The 20,631-nt window shown below is 43.5% G+C and overlaps 3 protein-coding genes across 4 annotated transcripts in view; 2 read left to right on the forward strand and 1 right to left on the reverse strand.

Annotated features, from left to right (window-relative positions):
* On the forward strand, positions 1-10,114 carry LOC118402915 (WD repeat domain phosphoinositide-interacting protein 1-like). Of its 2 annotated transcripts, none has more exons than XM_035801282.2 (12): positions 1-1,169; positions 4,848-4,930; positions 5,588-5,757; positions 5,882-5,978; positions 6,067-6,164; positions 6,406-6,498; positions 7,085-7,155; positions 7,300-7,407; positions 7,594-7,758; positions 7,858-7,965; positions 8,204-8,352; positions 8,502-10,114. In XM_035801282.2, the coding sequence occupies exons 1-11, from the start codon at positions 1,093-1,095 to the stop codon at positions 8,298-8,300; spliced, it is 1,167 nt and encodes a 388-aa protein (XP_035657175.1). In that variant the 5' UTR covers positions 1-1,092; the 3' UTR covers positions 8,301-8,352; positions 8,502-10,114. The 2 variants fall into 2 exon arrangements, with proteins under 2 accessions (XP_035657175.1, XP_052334013.1); XM_052478053.1 differs by lacking the exon at positions 1-1,169 and adding an exon at positions 1,318-1,858.
* LOC118402911 (arylsulfatase G-like) overlaps positions 9,344-20,631 on the reverse strand; it is a 17,987-nt gene continuing 6,699 nt past the window's right edge. The window contains exons 2-12 of the mRNA XM_035801278.2: positions 19,468-19,710; positions 18,989-19,176; positions 18,813-18,860; positions 18,555-18,672; positions 15,101-15,247; positions 14,242-14,438; positions 14,078-14,158; positions 13,851-13,959; positions 11,962-12,082; positions 11,739-11,829; positions 9,344-10,534 (exon numbers count right to left, since the gene is read on the reverse strand). Coding sequence (XP_035657171.2) covers positions 10,254-10,534; positions 11,739-11,829; positions 11,962-12,082; positions 13,851-13,959; positions 14,078-14,158; positions 14,242-14,438; positions 15,101-15,247; positions 18,555-18,672; positions 18,813-18,860; positions 18,989-19,176; positions 19,468-19,697 — 1,611 coding nt within the window. The 5' untranslated portion in view covers positions 19,698-19,710 and the 3' untranslated portion in view covers positions 9,344-10,253. The remainder of the gene's footprint in view (positions 10,535-11,738; positions 11,830-11,961; positions 12,083-13,850; positions 13,960-14,077; positions 14,159-14,241; positions 14,439-15,100; positions 15,248-18,554; positions 18,673-18,812; positions 18,861-18,988; positions 19,177-19,467; positions 19,711-20,631) is intronic.
* LOC118402910 (monocarboxylate transporter 7-like) overlaps positions 20,154-20,631 on the forward strand; it is an 11,620-nt gene continuing 11,142 nt past the window's right edge. The window contains exon 1 of the mRNA XM_035801277.2: positions 20,154-20,317. The gene's annotated coding sequence lies outside the window, so the exon portion shown is untranslated. The remainder of the gene's footprint in view (positions 20,318-20,631) is intronic.

The raw sequence follows: 20,631 nt of genomic DNA on the forward strand, positions 1-20,631 counted from the left end.
CTAGCTATCGACTGTACCGCAAAAGCATGCTCCTGCGGCAGGGTCGATTTCCGCGCTTATAAACCCAGGGTCGTTACAGTACTCGATGCATGAATATTTTGGGAGGATATTGTTGTTTTATGAAGATAAATGTTCTGCACATTGTGCTTCAGCAGTTTAACCTTAATATAAACAATAGATGACTGATCGCAGTGCCATTGGATTAGATTATGTTTAATGACTGATCAGCCAGGGAATATGTCAAATGCAGTGTTGTACAGATGTAGGATCTTAATTAGAGCCAGTTTGCTACAGCAGTAAAATAATCATGGAGCAAAAGGAAATGTTAATTATTCAGTGGATTATAATTCAAGTACATTTTTGTAGGGGTCGACACCCTTTCGTTAGGGCACATCAAGTCTGACATTTCAAAGTGGAAATTACAAACTTAAGAAGCCTTTTTAAAACTCAAATACACTACAAATGTGCATTTCCTGCATAGCAGGAAAATTCTCTTTAACAAAACAGTGATCAATTTAAGTAAAATCCTATATATGTATGTATTGCTTTTGTGCAAACTCTGCAAAACTTCACAGAGAGATGTAGCAAAGATGCGGTCAGCAAAACAGTTGATGGGTCCATCCAATCAAAACAATCAAAACAATTCCTCGTGCCCGAAGAAGGTAAAGTGAACCAATCGCAATCGTGTAATGGGCGGTGCTCTCTGCACTGTTTTCTTGTAAACCAATCAGATACAAGCTATGAAAAGGTCGGCCAATCTGAGTGATGCAGAGGTAATGTTCTAACCAGCCAATAGAAAACGTGGCAAAAGTCACGGATACAGCCCTCAGCGGTTTTGTTTCACTTGTCGGTCTCCTGTTAAGGATAAAAACAGAGCAATTACAAGCGCCTTCCTCAAAAAGTAAAAAACAATAACAGGGACTTATAGTTTCAGGATTCAAACCAACTGTTTGTCATTTGTATAGCATTTATTACATTGTATTAACTCATCTCTAGCGCATACGTGTGTAGAGGAGCTGGGTTACAGAGTGATCGATCAGGACCCAGCTCTCCAAACTAGGGCAGTGGAGCTGGAGAATAACCGTGGACGAGATGGAGGACCCGGAGACCTTCGACGGTCCAGGAGGGCCTCAAGACTTGATCAGCTCCTCGTTCAACCAGGACACCACGTAATCTAGCGGATTCTCCTTGTCATACTGCTAGATATATTCTAATTGCATAATCTAGGGCCGAAGTAAATCCTTATGCTTCCAGCTATAATATGGTCTGTAGCAGAAATATGTTAGTGTGTGAATTGTATCTTCAAACCTCACCCACTTGTGCAGTTTGTTTATCGCTGTTAATCCAATTGTCCCATGGTGTCTCTTCAACACTGTTCCTAAAATATAGGTTACTAGCTTGTGAAGTAGGCCACCACACTACTAAGGCCTATTGATAGTCAGATAAAAGTAGCCAATCTAGATTTGACCTACAGTGGAGATACTGGTCAGCAGACTACACACTAAAAACACATGGTTCTATATAGTACCAAATCAGGGTTATTTGGCTTCTAACATATCCACCTCATTCTCGAACGCTTTTAAAACACGGAAGCCAAACCAGGAAACTATGGATACAACTCCACGCTCGTGCATTACCATAATTAATATGTGCGCCACTAGAAAGGGGATAAGGGATTTTAGAATCACTTAAAATAAGGGTTGTGTTTCCTGTAGACTTACCCTGGCGTGACGTTTTGATAACCATGTAAATCTCTCTCGGATAAGGTGATTTATCAATATATTCGTCTGTATTTACTCTCAGATTCGAAAATGCTAATTAGCATCAAAAGAGACATCATGCAAAACTACAAATCCATGTAAGCTCCTGCACGTCATCTCTAGCTGTCACTTTTGCTAACATGTATTTTGTCAATTTAAAACTTGCACGAGACAGTTCACAGAATTTTCCATGTAAAGAAATGTAATCAATGTATTGATTAATACATTAGCTAACATATTAGATAGTTAATCCAGAGATTCATACCTTTGTCTTGATCATCATGGCATTTTTAGTTCTTTATGATAGCCACATTAGCAGCTAATCAGCATTTAATGTTTTTTTTTTATGGGGGGCAATATCATGCAATCTTGATAAAAGTCACCTTGCCCTGGAGAGATTTACGTGGTTATCAAAATGTCAAGCCAGGGTAAGCCTACATGAAACACAGCCCTTATTTTAAGTGTTTATAAAATACCATATGGGAAAAATGAATGGTGGAAAAACGATTGGAACCATTTCCCTGTTTGACTTCTATGTTTTATAGGCATTATGACTCGTACTGTGGTACTCTTTTATGCTGTAATTTACTTGACTGGAGACGCCTGTTCTATTCATTCTTATTTCAATTTTAGAGCCGTACAAGTTTTTTACATTTTGGTTTAATAGCCATATTATATTATAAAAATTCCACAGGTTGTATTATGTTTATTAACAAGTTAAATTAGGTGTGCTAGCTGTGGAACTGCTGGGGGTCCCTGGGGAGAGAATTGAGAACTACTGACTTAGTCAACTGTTCATAAAACACTGTCACTGGCCTAAGTCATATACTGTATAACATATGATAGCATAACACAACATTTTAGATAAACTGCAATGACACTCACTCACAGTTGCACAGAAATATCTGTGAGCAAACCAGGCCCCAAAATATTCAAATGAGCTGCCATCCCTACATTTTAATTATCACAAAAAAAGGAAATAACCTTTTTTTGAACAGCAAATAACTATTGAAGGGCTCAAAGGGTTCTTTGGGTCAGTATGGTTCCACATAGAACCATCACTCTTCGCCAAGAACACTTGAGGAACCCACATTTTTTGTGTGTATTGTGCAAGTCTGGTATTTGTCTCAGATGAGGACACATGCAATGAGTTTTGGAACTGTCAATTACTTAGGCTATCACAACTGCATGCATGGGGCGGTTGGATGTATTGGATAATGGCAACATTAGTGTGAGTGAGAACGGAGCATCCAGACATTGTTGATCTACAGGTCAATTACAGGTGTAATAACAGCTGTTTGGCTGGGGTCTGGTGTCATAAACAATCCAGGTGGTCAAACAGACACATTGACATTAACTCTCCCATTTTCAATCATTCTCAGCAGTTAGGCTATTTGTTGCCTGGCTGGGCAAGCCTATATCCCACTGAACCACACACCTGATCAACTCTGGGTAGCGGTTGCCCTCAGGCACACATCTAGGATCAGCTCACCCTCCCGATAGCGTAACCTAAACCATAAGGGAGGAAAACATTAAACTAATCTTAAATCAGTGTCTATTCTAGAATGAATATCCTATACTCCATCCTATTCCATCTGTTGACAGATGCCTGCCCTTCCTTTTCTCTACACAGTATTTCTGTGTATGCCCATACATTTACATTACATTTAAGTCATTTAGCAGACGCTCTTATGCAGAGCGACTTACAAATTGGTGCATTCATCTTATGACATCCAGTGGAACAGCCACTTTACAATAGTGCATCTAAATCTTTTAAGGGGGGAGAAGGATTACTTTATCCTATCCTAGGTATTCCTTAAAGAGGTGGGGTTTCAGGTGTCTCCGGAAGGTGGTGATTGACTCCGCTGTCCTGGCGTCGTGAGGGAGTGTGTTCCACCATTGGGGAGCCAGAGCAGCGAACAGTTTTGACTGGGCTGAGCGGGAACTGTACTTCCTCAGTGGTAGGGAGGCGAGCAGGCCAGAGGTGGATGAACGCAGTGCCCTTGTTTGGGTGTAGGGCCTGATCAGAGCCTGGAGGTACTGAGGTGCCGTTCCCCTCACAGCTCCGTAGGCAAGCACCATGGTCTTGTAGCGGATGCGAGCTTCAACTGGAAGCCAGTGGAGAGAGCGGAGGAGCGGGGTGACGTGAGAGAACTTGGGAAGGTTGAACACCAGACGGGCTGCGGCGTTCTGGATGAGTTGTAGGGGTTTAATGGCACAGGCAGGGAGCCCAGCCAACAGCGAGTTGCAGTAATCCAGACGGGAGATGACAAGTGCCTGGATTAGGACCTGCGCCGCTTCCTGTGTGAGGCAGGGTCGTACTCTGCGGATGTTGTAGAGCATGAACCTACAGGAACGGGCCACCGCCTTGATGTTAGTTGAGAACGACAGGGTGTTGTCCAGGATCACGCCAAGGTTCTTAGCGCTCTGGGAGGAGGACACAATGGAGTTGTCAACCGTGATGGCGAGATCATGGAACCATAGATAGTGTGCTTGATTATCAGTGCTGTTTGAAGTGCTTAGGGCGATCACATCCTTTCGCAACAGCAAATGGGGATCCTAAAAAAATATATAATAATAATACATGACCTGATTCAACTCTTGTTGTGTTGGCTATACAGCACACTGTGTATCCTTAATTTCCCCATGACTGCTATATATATATCTCACTGGGTAGTGAGGCATTGCACGTATTGCCTACACTTCCCGGTTAGCCGAGTGTGTATGACTGTCCTTAGAAAACAACATCCTCTGCCTTCAGTGGTACAATCAGCCTTGGTCCAGTCAGCCTTTCCACTCATAAACATTGTGTCATCTCATTTTTTATTGTATGGTTTTTCTGTTATATGTGCATTTATCTCCGTAGCTTAAGACCCCTATGGTATATGATTTACATAGATTATGGCACCACAAGTTAACATCTACAGTACTAGTCAAAAGTTTGGACACCTACTCATTCAAGGGTTTTTCTTTATTTTGACTATTTTCTACATTGTAGAATAATAGTTAAGACATCAAAACTATGAAATAACACATGGAATCATGTTGTAACCAAAAAAGTGTTCTCTTTGTCTCTTTGTGTCTCAGGTCTCTATCAGTGGGCACTAAGTCAGGCTACAGACTCTTCTCTGTCACCTCGGTGGACAAGATGGACTGCATCCATGAAGGAGGTGAGTGAGTTTCCTTAGCCTGTGTGTACTGGTAGCTAGTAACTACAATTAAACACTGGCAGATGTTCACTAAACTGGTATCATAAGGACAGGGACAAAACAAGCACCTAGTAAGCTGTGGTCAGGTCAACCAGCGTGGTTGTACAGTAGTCTCTGTAACCAGAGAACAAGTTCTAAGCTGACACAGTCCACCCTCTCCCACTTTTGTAAACAATGGTTGTGAGTAAAGTGTTACACCATAAACCTGTTCCCAGTAATGCATTCTACAAGTATTTTATCAGTGTTTCCTATCACGGTGAGAGGAAAGTGTCAGCGTATTAATGTTTTGGCTTGAGTGTCAAATACAAAAATCAAATACAATTTTGTCACATGCGCCAAATACAGCAGGCGTAGTAGACCTTACCGTGAAATGCTTACTTACATGCCCTTAACCAACAACGCAGTTTTAAGATAAATAAAAGTTCAGAAAATATTAAACTATGAAATTAATGTGATGGAATGTGCGCCTGCGGAGTGTGTACGTGTTTGCGTGTCTGTGCATGTGTGCTCTATGCACATGTTTACCTGCGTGTGTATTCTATGCAAAGTGTTGTTTTTATATAAGCACATCTATGTGATTTAACCCTTCCCGCCCACTTCCTTCCCTCCCTTTCCCAGCGGAGTCTCCAGACGTGTACATCGTGGAGCGGTTGTTCTCCAGCAGTCTGGTGGTGGTGGTCAGTCTCTCCATGCCCCGACGTATGAATGTCTACCACTTCAAGAGAGGAACAGAGATCTGCAACTATAGCTACTCCAACAACATCCTCTCAGTCAGGCTCAACAGACAGGTAATGGCCATCGGAGGCCCCATTCCAAACCCACTCCTCACCCCAGATTGAGGCCCACCTGAGAGGGATTCCCATTCCAAACCGTATAGCTCTGCAGTAACATTTCTCTCTCCGTCCCCTGTAGAGGATGGTAGTATGTCTGGAGGAGTCAGTCTACATCCACAACATCAAAGACATGAAGCTGCTCAAAACACTGCTCAACATACCACACAACCCCTCAGGTACTGAATAAACACGTAGGCACACACACGATGCGTACCCTCAACTATGCTCCGTTTTTAAACACAGATACACCCTCCAACCCGTCAGGTCTCTGTGCCCTCTCTGTGAACCATGATAACTCCTACCTGGCGTACCCTGGCAGTGAGACCATCGGGGAGATCATGGTTTATGACGCCAACAACCTGGTAAGACCTGACATTCAAACTTCTTCTGCCACCGCTGCTATTCAAGTCAGTCTACACAGCACAACGCAGGGGGTATTCATGTTGATCTCAATGGCAGCATGCGATTAGGTTGTAGAGTGTTTGTAGTGGTAGTGGAAATGACTTAATACTTTTGAGTACATGTAGTACAGTCATTGCATGTCACAGCTGTTGAAGTGGTCACAGGTTAATGTCAATGACATATGACCTGTGTGTTCCTCAGAGCACGGTGACGATGATCCCAGCCCATGACAGTCCCCTTGCAGCTCTCACATTCAACGTGTCAGGAACCAAACTGGCCAGCGCCTCCGAGAGGGTGAGTCTGACTGTTCCTCCCTCTGTCTTTCTGTTTATCTCTGCATGTCTTTCTACTGTATCTCTCTATATATACACTGAGTATACCAAGCATTAGGAACACCTTCCTAATATTGAGTTGCGTTCCACAGGGATGCTGGCCCATGTTGACTACAATGCTTCCCACAGTTGTGTCAAGTTCGCTGGATGTCCTTTGGGTGGTGGACCATTCTTGATACACACAGGAAACTGTTGAGCATGAAAAACACAGCAACGTTGCAGTTTTTGACACAAACCGGTGCGCCTGGAACCTACTTCCATACCCTGTTGAAAGGCACTTAAGTCTTTTGTCTTGCCAATTCACCCCTTGAATGGCACACATACACAAGCTATGACTCAATTGTCTCAAGGCTTAAAAATAATTATTTAACCTGTCTCCTCCCCTTCATCTATACTGATTGAAGTGGATTTAACAAGTGGCATCAATAAGGGATCCTAACGTTCACCTGGTCATGGAAAGAGCAGGTGTTCTTAATGTTTTGTACACTCAGTGTGTCACTCCGTTCTCTGTGTACAATAGTTCTGTCTGACCATCTCCTCCTCCCCAGGGTACAGTGATCCGAGTGTTCACCATCCCAGAGGGACAAAGACTGTTTGAGTTCCGCAGAGGGATGAAGAGGTCTGTTTATGACAGACAGACTACAGAAACACATACAATAGTACAGCTGATAGACACAATACTTTAGAATGTCTCGACAAGGTTTTGTAGGGGTAGGTTTGGTCTCTTGAGGATGATGACTTTTACCATGTGTGTTTGTCTCAGGTACGTGAGTATCAGCTCATTGTCCTTTAGTTCAGATGCCCAGTTCCTCTGTGCCTCCAGCAACACGGAAACGGTCCATATCTTCAAACTGGAACGTCACAGCCCCAGGTACACACTGTTTACTCTCTTTTGAGTTTGTTGTGTTGATTGTGTTACAACCTGGCCCTTTCTGGTCCTCAGTGGCTAGTTGTCAGGAGTGGAAGATGCTTTGTGTTACAGTTGTCTTTGTAGTCAGTTGGGAAGAGGAGTGTGATTGACTTGTTGAGTGTGACTATGTCTCTTCTGCCTGTCTAGTCGAGAGGGGGGATGTCCTACGTGGGGTGCATACGTGGGAAAGATGTTCACAGCAGCCAGCACCTACCTTCCCTCCCAGGTCTCTGACATGATGCACCAGGACCGGGCCTTCGCCACTGTACGACTTAACATGTTCGGTCTCAAGAACATCTGCGCCTTGGCCACGTAAGTTTGTGTGTGTTTGCGGGGGGATGGTGTGTGTCTGTGTGCATTTCGATGTTTGGTAACTCTTTATTTGACAGTCCTATTTGTTATGATTTTCAGGGTTCAGAAGCTGCCTCGTCTGCTGGTGGCGTCATCAGATGGACATATCTACATCTATAACATCGACACACAGGAGGGAGGAGAGTGTGTGTTGGTCAGGAAACATAGGTGAATAAGTGTGTGAGCCTCAGGGTTGGGGTCAATTCCATTTAAATTACAGTAATTTCAGGAAGTACACTGAAAGTCCCATTTCATTTCTCTTCATTGCTTTTCAATCAGAAATTTGGTTTACTTTCTGAATTGACTGGAATTTAAATAGAATATACCCTGGTGTGTGTGGAAGCATGTTTGTATATGCGCTTCTGTGCGTGTGTATTTGCTCTCAGGCTCTTTTTGTTTTCTCCAGACTATTTGAAGGAGATAAGGAGCCACAGGAAGAACAACAGGAAGAGGAGGAGCTTGAGGATAGAAGGTCCCTCCCACCGTCAAACAGCCTATCATAAGCTGCCACTGTGGCTCTCCCCTCGACCCCACACTCTTCTACCACTCTCACAGGTATTATGTGGATGTTTGGTTATGTGTATGGTTTGTGTGTATGGTTTGTATCTGTCTTACCTTGTGTAATTTAGTCTGGTGATGTGACCTTTTGTCATCTCTCCTCTCTTTCCATCTTCTTCTTCTCCATCCCTCAATCCTCCTCCCAGGCTACTTAGATGGAGGGGCTAAGAAAGGCGATGTGATCCCTGAACATGAGTTTACCAAGGGACCTGTCTGTCTGGATGACAAGAACGAGTTTCCTCCAGTCAACAACCAGAGCAACTGACCCAACTTTTCCTGGGAACCAATCAACTGGAGCCATTCAAGCTAGAAGGGATATCAGTATTCAGAGAACTCCCCCCCACCCCCCCCCAGGTCCCACCCCCATGTCCCCAATGAGGCAGATAGGAGAAATGTAGAAGCCACAATGGTGATTGGTTACTATCGTGCGCCACTCAGAAGTAGAGTATGGATAGACAGTAGACCTGTCTCTGTACATTGTCTTATACCTCGCCCTGAAGGTCAATATGAATACAAACATTTCATTCCCTAACTATCACAGAAGGAAAGGAAGTCTGGGCACTGAAGTTGTAGCCTACCTCTAGTCTAATATTAACCAATATTAACATGGTTAAAAAGGGACTTTAATATTTAATTGCATTCATATACAGCTATCGATAAGTGTTCAAAGTGCTTAACATTGTCAAAAGGGGAAGAGGCAAAACCATTCAATTGTACTTTTATAACCTCTTAGTATCGTTAAGTGATATATAACACTGACTGGATAGTGAAGTCTGAGTCCTATTCTGCTGCTTGATGCAGATTGGCTAGAACCCAGTGTAGGGTGGCAGAGAGGGGCCCAGAGACTGAGGCTTACCAGTGGGCTCTAGCTGTGGCACGCCCTGAGAGAGAAGGGGGAGGGAAGAGAAAGAAAGAGGGGGGGGCTTCTATCATGTCTGAAGCGATAGTTTTCGAACAGCGCTAAGAAAAAAAGAGTCAAATACTGAAATGTGAAAAACTGAATAGAGAACTGTATTATAGGATCGTACAGGTCCTTTTATTTCATTGATTTCATTATTAACACCATTGACTACATAATATTGAATATTGTAACATTTCAGATATGACAGATCTTTTTACTTTGTAAAAAAACTATGTTGACTTGTATTAAATACTCTTTTGGAAAATGAAATTAGTATTATTCATCAATACATTAGATCTTAAGTGGTTTTGGTGGAAAGTGATTTTTTATTGTTTGTGTATATATACATTTATACATATAGTATGTAAATAGCACACCTATTGATATGATCCTGTGACTGATTTGCCAAAGGGTGGTGCTTTTTGTTCTTCGGATGTTTTGATTTTGGGTTAAAGGGAAGTTATTCGTGGGACAAACTAAACTGGTCTTAGATCAGTGTATTGGCAACTTCATCCTACTTTACTCCCCACCAGAGAGTGCTAGAGCATCCCAGAAGCCTCTGTTATATAACTGTACAAAAAGCCTGTGTACAGGAAAACACTTAATATTGGTAATAATACAGTAAATTGTCCTTGCTACGCAACTGCAGCTGTCTTCCCATGTTTCCCCTCAGAGCAGCAGTGAGCAATGTGTCTCAGTCAATCCCCAGTACTGACCTCCAGGAGAATGACCCACAGTCCGGCCTCCTCACAACAGGCTGATGCTAGTTCTAATATTTGCTTTTCTTCTTCACTCTGGCAAATGTTTCTGGTTGGTCTCTGGGGTTGTTTACAGTAACCCAGATGTAGGCTACAGGTCTGATTTCTACATTCCCAGGGGCACGCATATACCTCCAAGAGCAAACAATTATTGGACTAAAACTAAAGTGTGTGTGTCTGCGTATCAGTCGGTGTTTCTGTGAATGTCAAACTGTATAACACTGAATGTGTGTGTGTCCTCAGCCCAGGGTGAGGCAGCGGCAGGCTGTGTGCCGGGGGTCACAGCAGGGGGCTGCTGATTGGTCTGTGGCGTAGTCGGCCATGGACACTGATTGGTCAGTGGCAATGTCATAGAGCAGCGCCTCCCTCCACCTCCTCACCCTCTCATCCACCTCCTTGTACTCCTCCGTGGTGGGGTCCAGGGGTGTCTCCTCGCCCTTGTCCCCAGACAGGTCAAATATCATAGGGGGGTCGTGGAGCTCCTGCCTCCCTTTAGACCCCCCACACGCCTCAGCCGCACCTGTAGGGGCAACATGTACTACAGTAAACTAAACTATCAATACTACTATTTCACTAAACTATCAATAGAGATAGTTCTATTGACTATTAAATTTCTTATTTCTGGTTCATAGGTTGGAAAGTTCAGGTTTAAATTTCTTATTTCTGGTTCATAGGTTGGAAAGTTCAGGTTTAAATTTCTTATTTCTGGTTCATAGGTTGGAAAGTTCACACCAATCTTTCACACGAATTAGCAGCAGTGGCATGGGCATCGGATGGGGCCACAGTGTCTCCTGACCCCTCCTGTCTCAGCCTCCAGTATTTATGCTGCAGTAGTTTGTGTCGGGGGGCTAGGGTCAGTTTGTTATATCTGGAGTACTTCTCCTGTCCTATTCGGTGTCCTGTGTGAATCTAAGTGTGCGTTCTCTAATTCTCTCCTTCTCTCTTTCTTTCTCTCTCTCGGAGGACCTGAGCCCTAGGACCATGCCCCAGGACTACCTGACATGATGACTCCTTGCTGTCCCCAGTCCACCTGGCCATGCTGCTGCTCCAGTTTCAACTGTTCTGCCTTACTATTATTCAACCATGCTGGTCATTTATGAACATTTGAACATCTTGGCCACGTTCTGTTATAATCTCCACCCGGCACAGCCAGAAGAGGACTGGCCACCCCACATATGCTCTCTCTAATTCTCTCTTTCTTTCTCTCTCTCGGAGGACCTGAGCCCTAGGACCGTGCCCCAGGACTACCTGACATGATGGCTCCTTGCTGTCCCCAGTCCACCTGACTGTGCTGCTGCTCCAGTTTCAACTGTTCTGCCTTATTATTATTCGACCATGCTGGTCATTTATGAACATTTGAACATCTTGGTCATGTTCTGTTATAATCTCTACCCGGCACAGCCAGAAGAGGACTGGCCACCCCACATAGCCCGGTTCCTCTCTAGGTTTCTTCCTAGGTTTTGGCCTTTCTAGGGAGTTTTTCCTAGCCACCGTGCTTTTACACCTGCATTGTTTGCTGTTTGGGGTTTTAGGCTGGGTTTCTGTACAGCACTTTGAGATATCAGCTGATGTACGAAGGGCTATATAAATAAATTTTATTTGATTTGATTTGAATACTAAAGCAGATCAATCAAATCTCAGTCAGTCACTCAATGCACCTGACCAAGCATACCAATGAAGTTTATCCAGATCCCTTTTAGCCGTTACTTTAACGGCTGTATTACCCGTGATGTAGAAGGCCTTGTGGCGCCCCAGTCTGACAGTCTGCAGGTCCCCATACTTCCCTGCAGCGCCACTGTTGGGGTGGAAGAGGAACTGCAGGTAGGGAGAGGAAGACAAAATGAGAGACTCGTTCCAGAAATCCATCCGATCATATTCCTGTTTCAGAGTAGTTCTACGTCACTACATTTGTGTTAAGACTAGCTCTGATAGCTCAGTGTGTCATACCTCATTTCCTGTTTCTTTGCCGTGTAGGAGGACGTCTGTGGCGTCGATACCGTCATAGCGTCTGTCTGATGGGGGGTTCACTCCAGCTAGGGAGAGGAGGGTGGGGAAGATATCCAGACCACTTGGAGAATGGAGAGGGAAGAGGGAGGGAGATCAGGAGAAAGAGGGGGTCAAGTTTGCACAAATAACGCAAAAGTGTAACATTCATTCACCTGTGTTTTGTATCTGAGCTGGGGGTAGCTTCGGATATACAGTGCCTTGTATTCGGCCTTTGCGACCTTTTGCCACATTTCAGGCTTCAAACATAAAGATATAAAACTGTATTTTTTTGTGAAGAATCAACAACAAGTGGGACACAATCATGAAGTGGAACGACATTTATTTGATATTTCAAACTTTTTTAACAAATCAAAAACTGAAATTGGGCGTGCAAAATTATTCAGCCCCCTTAAGTTAATACTTTGTAGCGCCACCTTTTGCTGCGATTACAGCTGTAAGTCGCTTGGGGTATGTCTCTATCAGTTTTGCATATCGAGAGACTGAAATTTTTTCCCATTCCTCCTTGCACAACAGCTCGAGCTCAGTGAGGTTGGATGGAGAGCATTTGTGAACAGCAGTTTTCAGTTCTTTCCACAGATTCTCGATTGGATTCAGGTCTGGACTTTGACTTGGCCATTCTAACACCTGGATATGTTTATTTTTGAACCATTGCATTGTAGATTTTGCTTAATGTTTTGGATCATTGTCTTGATGGAAGACAAATCTCCGTCCCAGTCTCAGGTCTTTTGCAGACTCCATCAGGTTTTCTTCCAGAATGGTCCTCTATTTGGCTCCATCCATCTTCCCATCAATTTTAACCATCTTCCCTGTCCCTGCTGAAGAAAAGCAGGCCCAAACAATTATGCTGCCACCACCATGTTTGACAGTGGGGATGGTGTGTTCAGGGTGATGAGCTGTGTCGCTTTTACGCCAACCATAACGTTTTGCATTGTTGCCAAAAAGTTCAATTTTGGTTTCATCTGACCAGAGCACCTTCTTCCACATGTTTGGTGTGTCTCCCAGGTGGCTTGTGGCAAACTTTAAATGACACTTTGTATGGATATCTTTAAGAAATTGCTTTCTTCTTGCCACTCTTCCATAAAGGCCAGATTTGTGCAATATACGACTGATTGTTGTCCTATGGACAGAGTGTCCCACCTCAGCTGTAGATATCTGCAGTTCATCCAGAGTGATCATGGGCCTCTTGGCTGCATCTCTGATCAGTCTTCTCCTTGTATGAGCTGAAAGTTTAGAGGGATGGCCAGGTCTTGGTAGATTTGCAGTGGTCTGATACTCCTTCCATTTCAATAGTATCGCTTGCACAGTGCTCCTTGGGATGTTTAAAGCTTGGGAAATCTTTTTGTATCCAAATCCGGCTTTAAACTTCTTCACAACAGTATCTCAGACCTGCCTGGTGTGTTCCTTGTTCTTCATGATGCTCTCTGCGCTTTTAACGGACCTCTGAGACTATCACAGTGCAGGTGCATTTATACGGATACTTGATTACACACAGGTGGATTGTATTTATCGTCATTAGTCATTTAGGTCAACATTGGATCATTCAGAGATCCTCACTGAACTTCTGGAGAGAGTTTGCTGCACTGAAAGTAAAGGGGCTGAATAATTTTGCACGCCCAATTTTTCAGTTTTTGATTTGTTAAAAAAGTTTGAAATATCAAATAAATGTTGTTCCACTTCATGATTGTGTCCCACTTGTTGTTGATTCTTCACAAAAAAAATACAGTTTTATATCTTTATGTTTGAAGCCTGAAATGTGGCAAAAGGTCGCAAAGTTCAAGGGGGCCGAATACTTTCGCAAGGCACTGTATCTACTGTAATGATGACCAAACCTGAGCAGGGCATTGCTGGTGCTGTTGGCTGGTACTCTGCCAGGCCAGTAGGACACTGTGGGCACCCTGTGCCCCCCCTCCCAAGTGGTCCGCTTGGCAGAACCCCCACCTGACAGACAGGTAACAGACCAATACATGGACCATTGATGTCAATATCCATAAGGTTCGTAATTTAGTTCAGTGAGTTGATGCACTAGAATGCAAGTGCTGACCCAGGAAGAATTTACCTCTGCTGGTCTGCCACTTCCCCAGGAAAGGACCCACACTTCCTGCATACTGGCACTTTTGCTCCCAGGGGCCATTATCACCTGAAGAAAAACACATAAAAAAATACAGTGATGTTCAATGATCCAAATGGAAACATGATCGCTGGTAGTTAGTGATCACTCACCAGTGAACCAGATGAGAGTGTTCTCCTTGTCTGAGGCATCAGAGGCATTCTTTATTGCCCCCACCAGACCGTCCATCTCCCGCAGACTGTCAGCATACACACCGCCCTCTGAGGGGTGGGGGGCATAGGAAGGGGGGGACAGGGGGACGTGCATGTGTGCCAGAGCTACATAGAGCAGAAAAGGTTGTCCCCGTTCCCTATGAAGAAACATGATATCATGATATTGATAACATAAAAGATCCCACATTTAAACTTTTGAGCACTGTGAAGAAAGGTATATTTGAGCTAGGAGTATGGTAGGCTACTGTATATGCCTATAGATAGCCACTTGACTTGCTAGAGAAAGGGCAAGCTCTTCTCTTTGGCAGAGTGAGAGTGTATTAAGCCGTCACGAAACCTGATACTGTAAGCGATGGGAACTTCAAACAGGTGTGATGCAAAACGAGAGAGAGTCAGACTTACAGAATATTGTTCAGCCCAAATAACCCCCTCTTAACACACATTGCTTACTGTTTAGGCAGCTGTGCTCTGACATGCGAGAATGGAACACCATCTTTGCTTTCTGAATCAGAATGTTGGCAGAGACAGATTGTGAAATTGGGTTCTTAAAATAAACAGCACACGCACTGACAAAAACATGTTGTTCTAACAATCTGGGCTACATTCGTTCAGAACTATGTTCCCTTTGCACTAAACTGTAAACATATCACGCCATGACCAATACAACTGTCTCACTGAGTATGTAGGCTATATCAACGGCAGCAACCCAAGTTACAGTACTGCATATGAGGGTTTTGTTCTATTAAATAGCTGGATGTTTTTTTCCTGTCACATATATGTTTTTATGGGCATATTTTACCTGGCTGTGTGTATGACATTGAGCGCAGTGGATGTGTATCGCTGCGTTAGCCTCCACAGGTCCAGAGGCTGCTCTACAATGGTCCTGTTCTCAAACAGAGGCAGAGCCACTTTGGTGTAACAGCTGCTGTAACCACTCCTCTTCAATCTGTTTAAGTAGACAACACAAATATTCAGTATTAGGAGAATACAGAGTTCTGACTAGGGCTGTTACGGTGACCGTATTACCTCCACACCAGCGGTCAAGAGTCATGAAGGCAGTCAAATTCCACGTGACCGTTTAATGGAACATTCCCGCTAATAGCCTACTGCCATGTGCTCATTGCTGCACTTATAATGTGAAGAAATAGCCTTATAGTTTATCAACATTTAAGCTAAACGTTCTGATCTGTTGCATCAGCCTCATTGGTTACATTTTTTTATGCTAGTGGTTGTATTCATTTGGGATATGTCACATCCCACAACTGTCCCAGACTATGTTTGGATTATTTATTTCTCGCACAGAATAGAATAGTTCAACTCTTGTACTATGGGGGATACTAGATTGACATAGGCTAGTGCTTTTGCTGTTCGTTAGGCCTACTCATCTTGTTGGCTGACAACAATTAAATGTGGACAGCTGTTCCAGTTGAGTCCCCGATGTGTCTGTCATCAAATCAAATAAAATTTTATTTGTCACATACACATGGTTAGCAGATGTTAATGCGAGTGTAGCGAAATGCTTGTGCTTCTAGTTCCGACAATGCAGTGATAACCAACAAGTAATCTAACTAACATTTCCAAAACTACTGTCTTATACACAGTGTAAGGGGATAAAGAATATGTACATAAGGATATATGAATGAGTGATGGTACAGGGCAGCATACAGTAGATGGTATCGAGTACAGTATATACATATGAGATGAGTATGTAGACAAAGTAAACAAAGTGGCATAGTTAAAGTGGCTAGTGATACATGTATTACATAAGGATGCAGTCGATGATATAGAGTACAGTATATACGTATGCATATGAGATGAATAATGTAGGGTAAGTAACATTATATAAGGTAGCATTGTTTAAAGTGGCTAGTGATATATTTACATCATTTCCCATCAATTCCCATTATTAAAGTGGCTGGAGTTGGGTCAGTGTCAATGACAGTGTGTTGGCAGCAGCCACTCAATGTTAGTGGTGGCTGTTTAACAGTCTGATGGCCTTGAGATAGAAGCTGTTTTTCAGTCTCTCGGTCCCAGCTTTGATGCACCTGTACTGACCTCGCCTTCTGGATGATAGCGGGGTGAACAGGCAGTGGTTCGGGTGGTTGATGTCCTTGATGATCTTTCATCAAGGACATCATTCAAATACAGAAATACTCATTATAATAATTCAGAAAAGATGCAACTATTTTTTTTAAACATAGGTTTAAAGATGAACTTCTTGTGAATCCAACCACGGTGTCAGATTTTTAAAATGCTTTACGGCGAAAGCATACCTTACGATTATTTGAGAACATCGCCCAGCCGACAAATCATTACAAACAGTAACCAGCCGAGCAGAAGAGTTACACAAGTCAGAAATAGAGATAAAATGAATCACTTACCTTTGATGATCTTCATATGGTTGCACTCAGAAGACATTCATTTATTCAATAAATGTTAATTTTGTTCGATAAAGTCTCTTTATATTCAAAAACCTCCGTTTTGTTTGAGCGTTTTCTTCAGTAATCCACAGGCTCAAACGCAGTCACAACAGGCAGACAAAAAATCCAAATAGTATCTGTAAAGTTCGTAGAAACATTTCAAACAATGTTTATATTCAATCCTCAGGTTGTTTTTAGCCTAAATAATCGATAATATTTCAACCGGACAATGAAGTCGTCAATATAAAAGGTAAACAAGAAAGGCACTCTCTCGGTCGCACGCATGAAAAAGCTCTGTGACACGGCAGGGTCCACTCATTCAGACTGCTCTTACTCCCTCATTTTTCAGAATACAAGCCTGAAACAATTTCTAAAGACTGTTGACATCTAGTGGAAGGCATAGGAACTGCAATTTGAGTCCTAAGTCAATGGATACTGCAATGGCATTGAATAGAAAACTACACACAAAAAATCCTACTTCCTGAATGGATTTTTCTCAGGTTTTCACCTGCCAAATCCGGTCTGTTATACTCACAGACACCATTTTAACAGTTTTGGCAACTTTAGAGTGTTTTCTATCCAAATCTACCAATTATATGCATATCCTATCTTCTGGGCCTGAGTAGAAGGCAGTTTAATTTGGGTACGGTTTTCATCCAAAATTCCAAATGCTGCCCCCTACCCTAGAGAAGTTAAAGTCCCCGGGTACTAGGAGCGCCGCCTCTGGTGAGCTTTTTCTTGTTTGCGTATGGCGGAATACAGCGCATTCAATGTAGTCTTGGTGCCAGCCTCTGACTGTGGTGGTATGTAAACAGCTACGAAAAATACAGATGAAAACTCTCTAGATAGGTAGTGTTGTCTACAGCTTATCATGAGATATTCTACCTCAGGCGAGCAATAGTTTGAGACTGCCTTAGATATCGTGCACCAGCTGTTATTTACAAAAACATAGTCCACCGCCCCTTGTCTTACCAGAAGCCGCTTTTCTATCCTGCCGGTGCAGCGTATAACCAGTATGTTGATAGTGTCGTCGTTCAGCCACGTCTCCGTGAAACATAAGATATTACAGTTTTGAATGTCCTGTTGGTAGTCTAATCTTCCGCGTAGGTCATCTATTTTGTTGTCCAAAGACTGCACGTTTGCTAGCAGAATGGAAGGAAGTGGGGGTTTATTCAATCGCCTATTAATTCTCAGCGGCCAGCCAGTCCTCCTGCCCCCTTTTCTCTGCCCCCTCTTCATGCAAATAACTGGGATCTGGGCCTGTTTCAGAGAAAGCAGTATATCATTCGCGTTGGCCTCGTCAGACTCCTTAAAGGAAAAAAAAAGGATTCTGCCAGTACGTGGTGAGTAATCACAGTCCTGTGGTCCAGAAGTTATTTTCGGTCATAAGAGCCGGTAGCGGCAACATTATCTACAAAATAAGTTACAAAATAAGTTACAAACAACACAAGTAAACTAACAAAAAAAACAATCGGTTGGGGGCACGTAAAACGTCTGCCTTCTTCTCCAGCGCCATCTTAATAGCCTACAATATATTGGCTTTATTGTGAAGGTGTAGGCTATATTACCTGGATTTATTAGACTTGTTAAAATGTAGATGCTCCAAAGGTCTGCATCAGCGGCTTGTAGGCTATGTGTGGAAGACAAGATTTTGTGGCCACCACAGCCCTAGTTCTGGCAAGGAAATGTATGATTCATGCAGGAAAAATAATATTTCTGGGTCTCAAATTAGAATCTGGCTCAGTCTGTATAAACTCATCTGTCTATGAGAGCAAGCAAAGACCCCTGTGTATGTTTGTGTACCCGTGTTAACCATGAGCATACGACCCCCACCTGTTGTGTAGTATCTGTGGTCCAGGGTAACAGGGAGGGCAGGAGGGCAGGTCGTAACCAGGCAGGTCTGTACAGCCCATATCATTACTGTATGGGATCCCCAGGTAGTAGTCAAAACCTGCCCACAGAAAGCAATAAGAAACTCATTGTTTTAGACCTCGCATTCACTGTAACACCTGCACTACTGTGGCTTCATGCAGATAGATATAGTAGATATAATATGTCAACCATTTAACTCAAGAACTCAATGCCTCTTACCTCTGTTGGTGGGACTGTATGGACCATTGTGCCCTAGATGCCATTTACCTACACTTACAACAGAGAAAACACAACGGGTTAGAACAGAATAAAATAGAATAGAGCCGGAAAGAATAGAACAAAACATAATCAAATATGGAATAGAATAAAATAGAAGAGGTCTCTTTGTCTCTCACCAATCATGGCTGTGTAGTATCCACCCTGGTGCAGTATCTCGGCCAGGGTGGTCTCAGAGAGGGGTAGCCCCCCCACGGACCCCACAGCGAAGTTGTGTGTGACCCCGTTCCGCAGGCCGTGTCGGCCTGTGAGGAGAGCAGCACGGGACGGGGAGCAGGTGGAGGCTGGGGAGTGGAAGTCTGTCAACCTGGAGGATACAGATGAAAGGGGTTATGGAGGACAAAATAGTGTTTTGAACAATAAAGTGGTGGTGACCAACACTGGCTCTAGACTAGACAGTTACAGGGTGTGCAAATACTTGTTACAATACATAAGTAAGAAATGTGTAGCTCATGATTCAATAAAGGTATTTGACACCAGGACTGGAACTAAAGCCTCCACCTCCTGTTGCAGTTATCCATGACAGTTCTATCCTGTGAGAAAAAGACTACTTTAAGTTAGGCTAGTTGGTTAGTGAACAGGCTAACAAGAGCTGTACCTCATTCCTTGCTGGGCCATCAGATCCAGATGAGGCGTTTGGCTTGTACTCTGACCCGCCTGCTGGTTGGCACCTAGGTCTCCCCATCCAATATCATCTGCCAGAATGATGATGAAGTTGGGTCTCCTGGTGCGGGTCCTGTCCCCAGCTTCATAATGGCTCACTGTGTGGAACAGTAGCCCACAGAGCAGGGTCCCAGCTAATAGGAGCAGGAAGACACTCCCTGCCATTCTGGTTCAAGACCTGGGAGAGTGACAGAGTAAGACAAGGCAAAGAACTGATCAAAACGAAGGTCCCAAGAGACACTTTTATAGCAGCTTTGGGTTGAACAATGTATTATTCATTATTATAACAATTATAACAATCATGGTCAACTGCACACAGACAGCACTCTGACAGTTATTAGGTGCAGGGGGCTGCAGTAGACTGATATAGGACCGAGCTGACTGATTGTAACCCAATCCCCTTAACGCCTGTGTTTCCTCATGAGTGTGTGTGTGTGTGTGTGTGTGTGTGTGAGTGAGAGAGTATGTGAGAGAGAGCAAGAGAGAGAGAGAATGTGAGAGAGAGCGAGAGAGAGAGAAGAGAGAGAGAGAGAGAGCGAGAGAGAGAGAAGAGAGAGAGAAAGAGAGCGAGAGAGAGAGAAGAGAGAGAGAAAGAGAGAAGAGAGAGAGAGAAGAGAGAGAAAGAGAGAGAGAGAGAGAGAGAGAGAGAGAGAGAGAGAGCCACAGTAAGGTTGTCACTGGTTTCACCGGTCATAAACTGAACAGCACACAGGATTACCACACAGCACAATGTGAAAAACATTTGGGATAGAGACAGATCTTTTATCTCTAAAACTGAAAAACAGGTAAGATTTATGCAATACTAATTTTACTATCTTGAAGTAAATATTCTGTATCTGACTGAGAAGTATTGATTGAAAAGGAGCAACAAGTGAGCTGGCAAATCCACGTTGCCAACAGCATGAGACCTATACAATGGGTAGTTCAACGCTGTCCTTCACAAACTCGTGCTACCTTTAAATTCAAGACATGGGGTCTCTTCTCCTCAGCTCTCCTCTCCTTAATTCTTCAAAATATTGGAGAAGTGGCAGCAATATGGCAGAAGCCCACCCGGGGTATTTGCTTTCACCGGTGGTTATTCGGTCCACTAAAGGTGAGG

This window comes from Oncorhynchus keta, chromosome 24 (assembly GCF_023373465.1).
Source record: "Oncorhynchus keta strain PuntledgeMale-10-30-2019 chromosome 24, Oket_V2, whole genome shotgun sequence".
NCBI lineage: Eukaryota > Metazoa > Chordata > Actinopteri > Salmoniformes > Salmonidae > Oncorhynchus > Oncorhynchus keta.

Bases quoted from the DNA above. Each gene is read 5' to 3' on its own strand.
- LOC118402915 (XM_035801282.2), top strand. From the start codon at position 1,093: ATGGAGGACCCGGAGACCTTCGACGGTCCAGGAGGGCCTCAAGACTTG. The intron at 5,979-6,066 runs GTACTGAATAAA...CCAACCCGTCAG, and splicing joins CATACCACACAACCCCTCAG to GTCTCTGTGCCCTCTCTGTG. The intron at 6,165-6,405 runs GTAAGACCTGAC...TGTGTTCCTCAG, and splicing joins TTTATGACGCCAACAACCTG to AGCACGGTGACGATGATCCC.